The 17,463-nt window shown below is 41.8% G+C and overlaps 1 protein-coding gene across 3 annotated transcripts in view; it reads right to left on the minus strand.

Moving 5' to 3' along the window:
• The window catches only part of TMEM131 (transmembrane protein 131), a 232,515-nt gene that overhangs the window by 51,961 nt on the left and 163,091 nt on the right, over positions 1-17,463 (minus strand). For all 3 annotated transcript variants that reach the window (XM_063459103.1, XM_063459094.1, XM_063459085.1), the window contains exons 8-12: positions 10,351-10,427; positions 7,993-8,143; positions 4,031-4,087; positions 3,864-3,925; positions 330-438 (exon numbers count right to left, since the gene is read on the minus strand). In XM_063459103.1, coding sequence (XP_063315173.1) covers positions 330-438; positions 3,864-3,925; positions 4,031-4,087; positions 7,993-8,143; positions 10,351-10,427 — 456 coding nt within the window. The remainder of the gene's footprint in view (positions 1-329; positions 439-3,863; positions 3,926-4,030; positions 4,088-7,992; positions 8,144-10,350; positions 10,428-17,463) is intronic.

Raw genomic sequence — 17,463 nt, forward strand, 5'->3', positions numbered from 1 at the left:
ACTATGCTGATATCCTATGCTGAAAAGAAAACTAAACAGAGTAAAATGATGACATAAAGGTTAATAAAGATTGAAAAAAAAAATAATAAAGTTTTGTTTACGTTTTATATTGATCAACACGTGTACATTTGGCACAGTCCTTAAGGGGTTAAATAATTATTACAATCGTGTAATCACATAAACTAACTCAGCAGCAGGCATAACAAGCGGTATCACTGGAATGAGGAGAGCAAAGCTCTATGAGAGTGTTATGTTATTCCAACTGGTGAAGGTTAGAAACCCCCTGGGGACTGTGCAATCACCACCTCAAAAAGGAAAGAGAAACATACCATCAAAACATATACTTGCTACTTTGGTGTACTTGTTCTCTGATGCCTTCAGTGTTATTGGCTTGAAGTGAACAGTTATTGCCTCATTCTGTGGTGCTGATCGAACACTCTTTTAAAAAAAAAAAAAAAAAAACAAATAAAAAAAAAAAAATATTGTCGTCATTCTAGAATATATATATTTTTTAACCAAATATGCATCTATCACCTGCTTGCAAGCACATATTTATATAATAAAAAAAAAAATGAGTACAAAGCACAGCCCAAGAAATTTTTTGTACAATATTCTTATACAGCATACAAAGGCATTTGCAATCCCTCTCCTTACAGGAACAACTATGGTGGCCTACAAGAGATTAATAAACTTAAACCCCTGTTTTTGCAACATACTGTTTATGCAACACACAAAACCACAAACAGAAATGCAGAACTAAAGAAATTATTTGAGGAAATAATGTAATCTGTGTCTGAACAAAATTATATTTTAGGATAATTTGCATAAGTAGAACAAGATCTGAAGAATATATATGTTCTCAACATAATTTCACATTTATTAAAAAAATTGTACTGGGGAAACCTTTTCCAGCTGGCAGCCGTTTATAGCGGCTCCATTACCAAAATCTTTATAAAATATTCCGATTGCACTGAATTTCATTGAAATTCTAACAGATTTAAAATATATAAGGACGTATGGTTAGGTGAATAATTATTGTTGAGAAATTATTGCCTTCAAGATATTGTGAACCCTAACTCCCATAATACAATTTAAGTTCCATAATTGTTATCACTTACACTATGCCCTTAAAGGGACACTATAGTCACCAAAACAACTTTAGATTAATGAAGCAACTTTGGAGTATAGATCATGCCCCTGCAGTCTCACTGCTCAATTATCTGACATTTAGAAGTTAAATCACTTTGTTTATACCTCCCTGCACATCCTTCCTAAACTCATCCTATAAATAGAGATTTAAAGGTTAAACTGTCTTTATTACATGTCTTGTCACCTGCTTTGTTAATAGCATACTAGATCCTGCTGGAGCCTCCTGTGTGTGATTCAAGTTCAATTAACAGAGTAAATACCATCTATCTTCTGAGTAAAAAAAATAAATAAAAAAGTAACTGAAACGGGGCTCTACATCTTAACTAAAACTTGCAATGATAAGCATATGGATAAAGATAGGAGGAAATAGTGTGTCACTGAAGTGGTCTGGGTGCAGTGACCCTGTTACCTTAGCCAAGAAACACTGAGTTTATATTGCAGGGTTAAGACGGTTTCATACAGCCACAAGAGGCACTGCATTTACAGAGTGAAACATGGAGATCCTCACACTTTGCGTGAGAACGTAAAAATGAAAGAGTCAATGCTCTACTATTGGGAAGTCCTAATGCACGCGCATCACTTGCCACATTAGGTTCCCCTGATCGGCCAACGTCAAAAGTGCCGGAATTAGGCAAGTGTTTAATTAACCCTCTCATGGCAGGGGCCAAGAGACACTATAGTGTTCGGAATACAGCTTTGTACTCGTAGCACCATAATTTTCCTTCAACCACAAGACAGTATTTTTTCTCTCTACAAATACACAACTTAGGTGGTGTTCTTTTCAGGTCTATGAAATGCAATGCTATATTGCAATATGGCCAAAAAATAAATAAATCAATATTTTGAAGAAAAAAAAAATGGATTCATATTAAGGCACATGCTTAACTTAAAGACCCAGCAAATTGTGTCAAAATTCCCAAAACTGAACACACAAACACCAACCCTCCACCTCCTGAAAAAAAAAAATTAAAAAATTAAAAGAACTATGTGGAATTTAAAATCAATATTTAATAAGTGTGCACACATTTGACAAAAGGGAATAATGTGTGCACACATATTAACACATATAATGTTAATTAACATAATGTTAGCATATCCAAATTTGTGTGTCCTTAAGAGGCCAAACAAGCAAAATCAGTCACTAAGGAGTTAAGCATGAAAGGCATCTACTTCCAAGCTAGCTACAAATATCAGATATCATATTGAAGTAATAAAGTACACATTCAGCATGTACAAGCTTGAAATACATTGCTCAGTCTAAAATGTTTGATTTTTAAGCTTGATTAATTAGCCTAGAGCTTTCTCAAGCAAATGCAGAGCCAAGGTTACAAAAATTAAGGGTGATCAGCCTTCTGAAGTAAACACACTTGGGAATCTCTATTAATATCTCCCCTTTTAGATTTGAAGGTTTACTTCGTACTGCAAATATGACTTTACCCAAAACTTTTACAAGAACAGCTTAAAGCGGCACTGTCATGGCCCCCACATTCTTATTTAGGGCCCCCACCTGCTGCGCAGTGGTGGGGGGCGGGAAGACAGTAGACCCCCCTACCCCCCATTGCTAGTCATAGATGATCAGGCGTAGGAAACCTGCATAAGACAAATAGTCCCTACTTTGTCTTAAGTTTTAAAGAAAACTAGAGCAGACAGGAAGAAATGAAAAACAGATCCCGATAAAGTGCGAGAAGAGGAATCCATCGGGGAAAGGTAATTTCAGCATGACAGTGCCGCTTTAACATTTACAGAGAAATCTGGAGCATAATATAGATACTGTATATATTTTATACAAAGTATACATTACAGCTCCAAGGCAATTATTTAGAAACTAGCCTGATTAAAATAGTGTTTGCACTTTGTTCCTACAATAGGGATATGCACCATAGGAGCATAATTAGAAGTTCAGACTTCCTTAAAAGGATACTATACACTTTAGCTTAATGAAGCAGCTCTTATATAAAGATCATATACCCATGTAGTCTCACTGCCCAATTCTCTGCCATTCAGAATTTAGATCACTTTTGTTTCTGTTTATGCAGCCCTAGCCACAACTCCCCTGGCTATGTTTCACACAGAGAGCGTAAAAAAAAAAAAAAAAATTAGACCATTTTCAACCACCTGTTAACTTGCTTTAGACCTCCTGCTCTGTAAATTGAACTTTAATCACTTACAGGAAGCTCCTGCAGTGTCTAGCAAGCAATAAACAGAGCAGGAGATAGGAAGTTCTAAATTGAACAGAATATGCAATAAAGGAAGTCTAAACATTAGATCTCTCTATACAGGATCTGTGTACCAAGGCTGCGTTAGTCACATGCAGGGAAGTGTGGCTAGTGCTGCATAAACAAAGTGATGTAACTCCTAAATGGCAGAGAATTGAGACTGCAGGGGCATGACCTATACAGCAAAACTGTTTCATTAAGCTAAAGTTGTTTTGGTGAATATAGTGTCCCTTTAATGTGTTATACAACTAGCAAAGTTATATAACCCTCAAACTGCAAAGTGAGTCTTGTCCCACCTCCTGGCAAATAGAAACCCAATGCAAAATATCTCATGCGATGACTACAGGTAGGTGCTTTAGATGCTTTATTTTCTAGAACATTTTGTTAAAATTGTCATTGAAAGCAAAAGCCCTATTCAAAACTAGTGTGCTGGTGGGGAAAACACGTGTTTACAGGACTACATAAAGAAAAAAATAATCACAAGCTGATCATACTCACAGTTATCGGTACATCTTTTGTTCCCGAATTAAGTAGATGGAGATTTAAAACTTTGGGAACATCTGGGGAGAAAATGACAGTAAGGAACCTATATCTTTCCTGATAACACCCTTTATAGTTTTGACTGCACAGTTAAGATTATATGTAAAAGTATATAATACTCATACCTTGTGTCCGTAATGTGCCAAAATCTAGCATCTCTGTTGATGAATAAATTCCAGGAGCTGAAAAATGAAATCACATTATACACAATAGCTTCAGGACACTATAATACCTCAAACACAATAATGAAGTTTTCCCCAAATTTTACTCAATTCCTACTTGACAAAATCCCTCTTTCATTATCGCAAAACTTTTCAATCTCCTTCCTTATATCTTGAGCCACAACAAGCCTACACCCACCCAATAGACAGTTCCCTAGGTCAGCTTTACATAATGTGGATGTTAGTCAGAAAACTGCACAATACAGCATGATCATGCTTAAGAAGAGAATGCTGATTGTGCACATTTATACACAGAAAAGTGCAACTGAAATCAACAACTAACCAATTTTATTTTGATATCAGCCTCAAAAAGAATATGGCTGCCATGATTACATATAGGCTATGCACTTAACCAGTCATTAAGACGATTGTAGTGTGTAGTGGCAATTATGGAATAACCTCAGGGACACAGTCAAATCTTCATTCAATCTAAAATCTTTTAAGAGATCTATGGCAATATACCTCAGGACAGAATTCACCTGTCATGGTTGAATACACGTATTACCCGTTATGTGTGTGTGTGTGTTTGTGTATATATAAAGCAATAAAGGGAGCACACTAGGTCTTCATTCACACTGTGATCTTGATCAAGACCCAGGAGGGTCGAAACGTTGATTTCTATTTACCACAGTCTATGTATTCTTTTTGAATGCAGTAAATATATTTTTTTCTCACTTGAATGAAGACCTAGTGTGCTCCCTTTATTGCTTTTTCTATATACTACGCGGGATTGCACCTAGGCAGTGTATAATTTCTAAGTATCTTGGATAAAGGAGGAGTGCCCTGCTGTCTATTAATTTGTGTGTATACACATATATATATTTACCGTATATACTCGAGTATAAGCCGACCCGAATATAAGCCGAGGCCCCTAATTTTACCCAAAAAAACTGGGAAAACTTATTGACTCGAGTATAAGACTAGGGTGGGAAATGCAGCAGCTACTGGTAAATTTCTAAATAAAATTAGATCCTAAAAAAATTACATTAACTGAATATTTATTTACAGTGTGTGTATATAATGAATGCAGTGTGTATATGAATGCAGTGTGTGTGTATGCAGTGTGTGTATGAGTGCAGTGTGTATATAATGAATGGAGTGCAGTGTGTGTGTATGAGTGCAGTGTGTGTATAATGAATGCAGTGTGTGTATGAGTGCAGTGTGTATGCAGTGTGTGTATGAATGCAGTGTGTATGTATGAGTGCAGTGTGTGTATATGAGTGCAGTGTGTGTATATGAGTGCAGTGTGTGTATATGAGTGCAGTGTGTGTATATGAGTGCAGTGTGTGTATATGAGTGCAGTGTGTGTATATGAGTGCAGTGTGTGTATATGAGTGCAGTGTGTGTATATGAGTGCAGTGTGTGTATATGAGTGCAGTGTGTGTATATGAGTGCAGTGTGTGTATATGAGTGCAGTGTGTGTATATGAGTGCAGTGTGTGTATATGAGTGCAGTGTGTGTGTGTGTATGAATGCAGTGTGTGTATTAATGCAGTGTGTATATAATGAATGCAGTGCAGTGTGTGTATGAGTGCAGTGTATGAATGCAGTGTGTGTGTATGAGTGCAGTGTATAATGAATGCAGTGCAGTGTGTGTATATGAGTGAAGTGTGTATATGAGTGCAGTGTGTGTGAGTGCAGTGTGTGTGAGTGCAGTGTGTGTGAGTGCAGTGTGTGTGAGTGCAGTGTGTGTGAGTGCAGTGTGTGTGAGTGCAGTGTGTGTGAGTGCAGTGTGTGTGAGTGCAGTGTGTGTGAGTGCAGTGTGTGTGAGTGCAGTGTGTGTGAGTGCAGTGTGTGAGAGTGCAGTGTGTGAGAGTGCAGTGTGTGAGAGTGCAGTGTGTGAGAGTGCAGTGTGTGAGAGTGCAGTGTGTGTGAGTGCAGTGTGTGTGAGTGCAGTGTGTGTGTGAGTGCAGTGTGTGTGAGTGCAGTGTGTGTGAGTGCAGTGTGTGTGAGTGCAGTGTGTGTGAGTGCAGTGTGTGTGAGTGCAGTGTGTGTGAGTGCAGTGTGTGTGAGTGCAGTGTGTGTGAGTGCAGTGTGTATGAATGCAGTGTGTATGAATGCAGTGTGTATATAATGAATGCAGTGCAGTGTGTGTATGAATGCAGTGTGTGTATGTGTGAGTGCAGTGTGTGTGTGTGTGCAGTGTGTGTGTGAGTGCAGAGCATTGGTGGGGGGGTGGGCTTTTTATTAATTATTATTTAATTATTATTTTAATATTTTTTTTAATGTTATTCTATTTTTTTAGGTAATAATTTTTTTTATTTTATTATTAATTGTATTTTTTTAATGTTATTATTATTTTAATATTTTTTTTTCTTATTTTTATTTGTTTTATTATTAATAATTTTATTTTTTCGTCCCCCCTCCCTGCCTGTTAGCTGGCCAGGGAGGGGGGCTCTCACTCCCTGGTGGTCCAATGGATGGGGCTGTAGGAGGGGGCTGTCAGGAAGCTATAACTTACCTTCACAGCAGCTCCTGTCAGCTCCCTTCTCTCTTCTCCGGTGCGTGCAGCTCCCAGGTCAGCTCCCTCTGCAACTCTCGCGGCCGCGCGGAGCGTTGCCACGGTAACCCGTGGCAACGCTCTGACCCCACGGCTCTCGCGAGAGTTGCAGAGGGAGCTGACCTGAGAGCTGCACGCACCGGAGAAGAGAGAAGGGAGCTGACAGGAGCTGCGGTGAAGGTAAGTTACAGCTTCCTGACAGCCCCCGGTCCTTGTCTGTATTATGGCAATGAAAATTGCCATAATACAGACAACTGACTCGAGTATAAGACGAGTGGGGTTTTTTCAGCACAAAAAATGTGCTGAAAAACTCGTCTTATACTCAAGTATATACGGTATATTGTATTTTTGTAATATTGTATCCTATTGTAACAATGCAATGTTTTGTGGACAAAGACTCAGGACTTGAAAACGAGAGAAATCTCATGTATCCATCCTGGTAAAATATTTTATAAATAAATACATTTTGATGTGGCTGACTGTTGGATAGTGATGTCGCGAACATAGGCTGCTCACTTTTTAATAGACATGCCCCTACTCACGGTATTGCGAGTAGGGGCACAATTTACTAATACTAAGTAATTTTTACTTAGTAATAGTAAATTTGGCCACAAAAAAAAAAAAAAAAAAAAAGGGGCGGACCGAACATCGCATATGTTCGCCGTCCGTGGTGAACGCGAACACGCTATGTTCGCCAGGAACTATTCGCCAGCGAACCGTTCGGGACATCACTATTGAAGGAGTGATTCCCACAGGAATAGAGAGAAACCATTCCAGGAGAGGAACCAATTGAATCTGGCTCTTATAACTTATCATTAAGCTCATATGTGTTTGTAAGTGGATAGTTTTATGTATATGGAAATTTATTACTGTTACAGTTTACACTATCAAAGTTTTATCATTTTTCTAAGCCTATTAAAAACCGAAGAATGTGTTAATTAAAAAAAATATATACATATTGCTATGTTTTCTACTACATCATAAAAATGTGATATTCAAAATTGGAAATTACTCTATAAAGATATTTCAGATTACTTGTGATTTTTATCCATCCCGCATTCTAAAGGTTTTTGGAGTTTTACTATGGGTGTCAGTGTAGGTTTTTAAATAGTTTTTGAGAGTGATTTTACCACTCTGTTTTTATTAAAAGAAAACGTCAGGATGGAGTCAACCCATTTTCTCTTGGTTAATTACACAGATAACGCCTTAAAGATTAAATGTAACCCAACACACAAAGTTGCCTAGAGTGTCTCAATGTGAAGAGTCAAAGAAAACTTCAGAAAAAGTTTGTAACTATTCACTGTGAGACCAATTTATGAAACATGCTTACTTTGCTTATGACAGCAACAAGCAACTGTTATACAAACCTGTGGTGACTTCTACCTCCACAGGTAAAATAATAAATTCAGCACTGTCTGAAGCATTGGTTTTAATCCTAATGAAGGCAGTGTGATTGTCTGCCTCTCGTGATGAGAAGCTAGCACGCATGACACCTTTCGTTTCATAGGGTGGAATTTCCTAAAAGAAAAAAACAAAAGAAAAAAACTTTTACATGATCCACCAACAGTCTTTAGTAAATGACACAGAGTTAAATGCACAGGTAACACATTGACATAGTGCGTCTGATAACCGGGATTCTGCATCAATAAAACAGTTAATAACACATAACAGATTTGTTACCTAATTGGCACAAATATAGCCTAGTGCCAGTGATACTTACACAAACAATATTATGGTATGTATATCATGGGGACAGCCCATGAAAGTGACCCACAATTTTGTAATGCATTTTTGATACATTAGGAATAAAAATAAATATAACACTTTTCTGCAGTTACTGAAAGGCAGCATCAGTAGGGTCTGCTCATACCAGGAAGTGGTCTTCCAGTCAGGAGTTCCATATTCTGTTCTATAGACTTATCCCATAAATCTCAAGTGTCCATATGTGCAGTCCGATCTTTAATTATATTTAAATTCTTTATTTTGGTGGACAAAAGAGAATAGCAAGAAGGCATTGAATACATAACATCAGTTAGCCAATATTGACAAATATGAAGTTTTGTGTACCCAATTTTCAATTAGATTATATTTTAGAGTGCTAGGACCCCCTTAATCATAATAAAACCGGTCGAAGGCACATGAAAGTAATTTAACATTTTTGCCCAAAACAACCCATATTTAGAAAATAGCATGAGGAAAGTAACCTTAACCAAGGCTGTACCTGGCGGAGGAGGCGAGAAATCTGCAACATTTAATTTTTTTTAAAAAAAATACATACAACTAGCAGCGATATGAGCCTATCATTTCCTTATAAAAAAGTCATAGGACTCTTTTTTCCCCATATGGTAAAACAAGTCCCAGCATGGTTACTGTTAAATAATAACAAAAGACAAGAAAGAAAACCAATATGCACAGGACACTGTTCGGGTTAGGAATGGGAGTCTTCCTCCGAGCGTGGAACAAATCGTACTCTACTCAAGTCCCATGAAATTTTAGTGGCAAGGCCTCTAGGGCCAGTGGATGACACAGACAGATCCAGAGCCGTGAGAAAGGCTGGCACTTTCACTGGAGATGCAATTGCATGAACAGTCCCATTCTTTGACACCGACAAAGGCTGTGGAGCTGTCCAACAGTAGTCTATACCTGCTTCCCATAATTGCTTTGTGACGGCACGCAAGGATTTCCTCTAATGAAGGGTTGGATTTTGGCAGGTCGTGATAGGTGAGGTGAGGTCGCTATCTTCAAAGATATAGTGTCTTTCCGTGCACTAATGTCATAATGTGTCGCTTGTCTTGGAATGTTTGAGTATGAATTCTTGAATGACTGGTAGGTGTGTTCGTAAACTTGCTGATAAGATATACCCCATCTTGAGCATTTTTTTGCCTAGATTAGGATGAAGAATGGTTACTATGAGATACCTTGTGTGGTGAGGGAGCTCTTCCGTGTTAATATCATCTGGAATGCCTCTAGCTTTTATGTTCTGCTGTCTACTGCATTCTTCTATCCAAATGTAAAGGTTTTCTGAGTAGATTGTAGCTGCTGAATCGCTTTTTTGACATATAACATGAGGTGAAAATCAGTGAGGTTTTCCTTCGTGGCCCTCAGCCGGCTTGTCACTACCTGCAATTAACCTGGTCTGCCTGGAAATGTTTCTGTATATCTATTAGTAGGTTTTAAATATCCTGCTGTGGCACCTGGAGGAGCAGATACATTTGTTACGTGGAGTTGGCATTGGTTCTTCACCATGGGGATCCTATACACAGAAGACCTCATGCCCTTCCAGATTTGCCATTTTAACAGACGAATGGCAGTGAAAAAATTGTGTCAATATCTTGATTATTGGACAGGGTATTTAAATGTGGCTTTTTTGGCAACTCTTTGCTGGCGGTAGTAAAGTAACAGGATTGCAAGCGGTGGTAGTTTTCTCCTGCCAGGTTCTCCGCTTGCAGAACAACTGGCTCCTCTAAGCTGGGAGGTGAAGAAGGTCCCAGAGCTTCATCACTGCTTTTTGCCTGCTGGCAGTATACTAAACGTAAACAACTTATACATCGTTTTGCTTATTACACCTATTCATCATATTCAAATGAAAAAGGATAAACACAGCGCTACCAAAGAAAATATGGAAAGACTTGGGAATAAAATATGGAGGAGAAAGTGTCACCACCTACATATAACAATACCATAGTGCTATCCACTCCATGACACTGACATATATGGACACTCACCCACAGCTTCCTGGTGCCTCCTTGCTGACCTGTTGGAAGCTCTAAGTGCAGGTCTCCCCCACTTGAATACATTTCTACTACCTGTTATAAAAGAACAACAAATTTGTTTTTTTTCCTTCTTTTTTCACCATGTGTATTTATAAACAAAACAACAACAAAAACAACACAAACAGACATTGTGTCCAAAAAGGTCACAATGACCACTATAAGTTGAATTAGAAAACAAAATGGTTAAACTCTATAGTGTTATTTAGGGATCAACCGATTATTTGTATTATTCTGTATTTTAAGCAATATCGGTAATGGCCAATAAAGATAACGATATTGCCGATAATGCAGACCAGGGCCGTGGGGCCCAGTACACTCTTACTTACTTTCCCAACAGCTCCCCTATCTAAATCTTGCAAGTCCCGCGGCCGTCAGAGTGTTGCCACGGATTACCATGGCAACACTTCGCGCGGAACACAGGCTGCGAGAGTTAGACAGGGGAGCAGAAGGGAGCTGCTGGAAAGGTAAGTAAGAGTGCTGGGCCCCACAGGGAAATCCATATCTCCACTCCCTGGCCAGGTAAGAAGCAGGGAGGGGGGAGTAAAACAAAATGTTTAAAAAATTTAATATTTAAAAATAGAAATGTCCTCCCACCTCATTTTGAACACTTAACATACCTACACACACACACACACACTGCATCCACTGCACCCACTGCGCACACACACTGCATCCACTACACACACACACACACACACTGCATCCACTACACACACACACACACACTGCATCCACTACACACACACACACACTGCATCCACTACACACACTGCATCCACTACACACACTGCATCCACTACACACACAGCATCCTCTACACACACACACACACACACTGCATCCACTACACACACACACACACACTGCATCCACTACACACACACACACACACTGCATCCACTACACACACACACACACACTGCATCCACTACACACACACACAAAGGAAAGGTAAGTAAGAGTGCTGGGCCCCACAGGGAAATCCATATCTCCACTCCCTGGCCAGGTAAGAAGCAGGGAGGGGGGAGTAAAACAAAATGTTTAAAAAATTTAATATTTAAAAATAGAAATTTCCTCCCACCTCATTTTGAACACTTAACATACCTACACACACACACACACACGCACACTGCATCCACTACACACACACACGCACACTGCATCCACTACACACACACACACACACACTGCATCCACTACACACACACACTGCATCCACTACACACACACACTGCATCCACTACACACACACACTGCATCCACTACACACACACACTGCATCCACTACACACACACACTGCATCCACTACACACACACACTGCATCCACCACACACACACACTGCATCCACCACACACACACACTGCATCCACCACACACACACACAGCATCCACCACACACACACACACACTGCATCCACCACACACACACACACACTGCATCCACCACACACACACTGCATCCACCACACACACACACACACTGCATCCACCACACACACACACTGCATCCACTACACACACACTGCATCCACTACACACACACACACACACTGCATCCACTACACACACACACACACACACTGCATCCACTACACACACACACACACACTGCATCCACTACACACACACACACACACACACTGCATCCACTACACACACACACACACACTGCATCCACTACACACACACACACACTGCATCCACTACACACACACACACACTGCATCCACTACACACACACACACACTGCATCCACTACACACACACACACACACTGCATCCACTACACACACACACACACACTGCATCCACTACACACACACACACACACACACTGCATCCACTACACACACACACACACACACACTGCATCCACTACACACACACACACACACTGCATCCACTACACACACACACACACACACTGCATCCACTACACACACACACACTGCATCCACTACACACACACACACACTGCATCCACTACACACACACACACTGCATCCACTACACACACACACACTGCATCCACTACACACACACACACACTGCATCCACTACACACACACACACACTGCATCCACTACACACACACACACACTGCATCCACTACACACACACACACACACTGCATCCACTACACACACACACACACTGCATCCACTACACACACACACACACTGCATCCACTACACACACACACACACTGCATCCACTACACACACACACACACTGCATCCACTACACACACACACGCTGCATCCACTACACACACACACGCTGCATCCACTACACACACACACACGCTGCATCCACTACACACACACACACACGCTGCATCCACTACACACACACACACACTGCATCCACCACACACACACACTGCATCCACTACACACACACTGCATCCACTACACACACACACACACACTGCATCCACTACACACACACACACACACTGCATCCACTACACACACACACACACACTGCATCCACTACACACACACACACACACACACTGCATCCACTACACACACACACACACACTGCATCCACTACACACACACACACACACTGCATCCACTACACACACACACACACTGCATCCACTACACACACACACACACACTGCATCCACTACACACACACACACACACACACACACACTGCATCCACTACACACACACACACACACACACTGCATCCACTACACACACACACACACACACACACTGCATCCACTACACACACACACACACACACTGCATCCACTACACACACACACACACTGCATCCACTACACACACACACACTGCATCCACTACACACACACACACTGCATCCACTACACACACACACACACTGCATCCACTACACACACACACACACTGCATCCACTACACACACACACACACTGCATCCACTACACACACACACACACTGCATCCACTACACACACACACACACTGCATCCACTACACACACACACTGCATCCACTACACACACACACACACTGCATCCACTACACACACACACACACTGCATCCACTACACACACACACGCACACTGCATCCACTACACACACACACGCTGCATCCACTACACACACACACACGCTGCATCCACTACACACACACACACGCTGCATCCACTACACACACACACACAGCATCCAATACACACACACACACACACACTGCATCCACTACACACACACACACACACACTGCATCCACTACACACACACACACACTGCATCCACTACACACACACACACACACTGCATCCACTACACACACACACACACACTGCATCCACTACACACACACACACACACTGCATCCACTACACACACACACACACACACACACTGCATCCACTACACACACACACACACACACACACTGCATCCACTACACACACACACACTGCATCCACTACACACACACACACACACTGCATCCACTACACACACACACACACACTGCATCCACTACACACACACACACACACACACACTGCATCCACTACACACACACACACACACACACACTGCATCCACTACACACACACACACACACACTGCATCCACTACACACACACACTGCATCCACTACACACACACACACACTGCATCCACTACACACACACACACACTGCATCCACTACACACACACACACTGCATCCACTACACACACACACACTGCATCCACTACACACACACACACTGCATCCACTACACACACACACACTGCATCCACTACACACACACACACTGCATCGACTACACACACACACACTGCATCCACTACACACACACACACTGCATCCACTACACACACACACTGCATCCACTACACACACACACTGCATCCACTACACACACACCGCATCCACTACACACACACCATCCACTACACACACACCATCCACTACACACACACACACACACACTGCATCCACTACACACACACACACACACACTGCATCCACTACACACACACACACACTGCATCCACTACACACACACACACTGCATCCACTACACACACACACACACACTGCATCCACTACACACACACACACACTGCATCCACTACACACACACACACACTGCATCCACTACACACACACACACACACTGCATCCACTACACACACACACACTGCATCCACTACACACACACACACTGCATCCACTACACACACACACTGCATCCACTACACACACACACACTGCATCCACTACACACACACACTGCATCCACTACACACACACACACACACACACTGCATCCACTACACACACACACACACACACACTGCATCCACTACACACACACACACACTGCATCCACTACACACACACACACACACTGCATCCACTACACACACACACACACACTGCATCCACTACACACACACACACACACTGCATCCACTACACACACACACACACTGCATCCACTACACACACACACACACACACTGCATCCACTACACACACACACACACACTGCATCCACTACACACACACACACACACACAATCCACTACACACACTGCATCCACTACACACACACACACTGCATCCACTACACACACACACACACACTGCATCCACTACACACACACACACACACTGCATCCACTACACACACACACACACACTGCATCCACTACACACACACACACACACTGCATCCACTACACACACACACACACTGCATCCACTACACACACACACTGCATCCACTACACACACACACTGCATCCACTACACACACACACACACACACACACACACTGCATCCACTACACACACACACACAGCATCCACTACACACACACACACACTGCATCCACTACACACACACACACACACTGCATCCACTACACACACACACACACACACACACACACACTGCATCCACTACACACACACACACACACACACACACACTGCATCCACTACACACACACACACACACACACACACACTGCATCCACTACACACACACACACACACACACACACACACTGCATCCACTACACACACACACACACTGCATCCACTACACACACACACTGCATCCACTACACACACACACACACTGCATCCACTACACACACACACACACACACACACACTGCATCCACTACACACACACACACACACTGCATCCACTACACACACACACACACTGCATCCACTACACACACACACTGCATCCACTACACACAAACACACACACAGCATCCACTACACACAAACACACACACACACAGCATAGAAACATAGAATGTGACGGCAGATAAGAACCATTCGGCCCATCTAGTCTGCCCAGTTTTCTAAATACTTTCATTAGTCCCTGGCCTTATCTTATAGTTAGGATAGCCTTATGCCTATCCCACGCATGCTTAAACTCCTTTACTGTGTTAACCTCTACCACTTCAGCTGGAAGGCTATTCCATGCATCCACTACCCTCTCAGTAAAGTAATACTTCCTGATATTATTTTTAAACCTTTGTCCCTCTAATTTAAGACTATGTCCTCTTGTTGTGGTAGTTTTTCTTCTTTTAAATATAGTCTCCTCCTTTACTGTGTTGATTCCCTTTATGTATTTAAATGTTTCTATCATATCCCCCCTGTCTCGTCTTTCCTCCAAGCTATACATGTTAAGATCCTTTAACCTTTCCTGGTAAGTTTTATCCTGCAATCTAAGGTATCAATATCCTTCTGAAGATACGGTCTCCAGTACTGCGTACAATACTCCAAGTGAGGTCTCACCAGTGTTCTGTACAATGGCATGAGCACTTCCCTCTTTCTACTGCTAGGTCAGGTAAGAAGCAGGGAGGGGGGAGTAAAACAAAATGTTTAAAAAAAATTATATTTAAAAATAGAAATGTCCCCCCACCTCATTTTGAACACTTAACATACCTACACACACACACACACACACACTGCATCCACTGCACAAACACCCACTGCATCCACTGCATCCACTGCATCCACTACACACACACACACTATCCACTACACAAACACACACACTGCATCCACTACACAAACACAAACACTGCATCCACTACACAAACACAAACACTGCATCCACTACACAAACACACACACTGCATCCACTACACAAACACACACACTGCATCCACTACACAAACACACACACTGCATCCACTACACAAACACACACACTGCATCCACTACACAAACACACACACTGCATCCACTACACAAACACACACACTGCATCCACTACACAAACACACACACTGCATCCACTACACACACACACACACAGCATCCACTACACACACACACACACACTGCATCCACTACACACACACACACTGCATCCACTACACACACACACACACTGCATCCACTACACACACTGCATCCACTACACACACACACACACACTGCATCCACTACACACACACACACACACACACACTATCCACTACACAAACACACACACTGCATCCACTACACAAACACACACACTGCATCCACTACACAAACACACACACTGCATCCACTACACAAACACACACACTGCATCCACTACACAAACACACACACACTGCATCCACTACACAAACACACACACACTGCATCCACTACACAAACACACACACACTGCATCCACTACACAAACACTGCATCCACTACACAAACACTGCATCCACTACACAAACACTGCATCCACTACACAAACACTGCATCCACTACACAAACACACACACACTGCATCCACTACACAAACACACACACACTGCATCCACTACACAAACACACACACACTGCATCCACTACACAAACACACACACACTGCATCCACTACACACATATTCTTGAAAACAAATTTTGACTGGCATGTATATTTTGCGCATTTACCTTAATAAAAAAAGATTTGCAAAAAAATAAATAAATAATAAACATGTTCTGTTAAGAGTAGATTTGTGTAGAAAGAGTTTATTTTTTAAAAATGGTAAATGTACAGAATATCAGTAAGTTATCGGCTATCGGCCTGAAAGTTCA

Source organism: Pelobates fuscus, chromosome 1 (genome assembly GCF_036172605.1).
Source record: "Pelobates fuscus isolate aPelFus1 chromosome 1, aPelFus1.pri, whole genome shotgun sequence".
Lineage (NCBI taxonomy): Eukaryota > Metazoa > Chordata > Amphibia > Anura > Pelobatidae > Pelobates > Pelobates fuscus.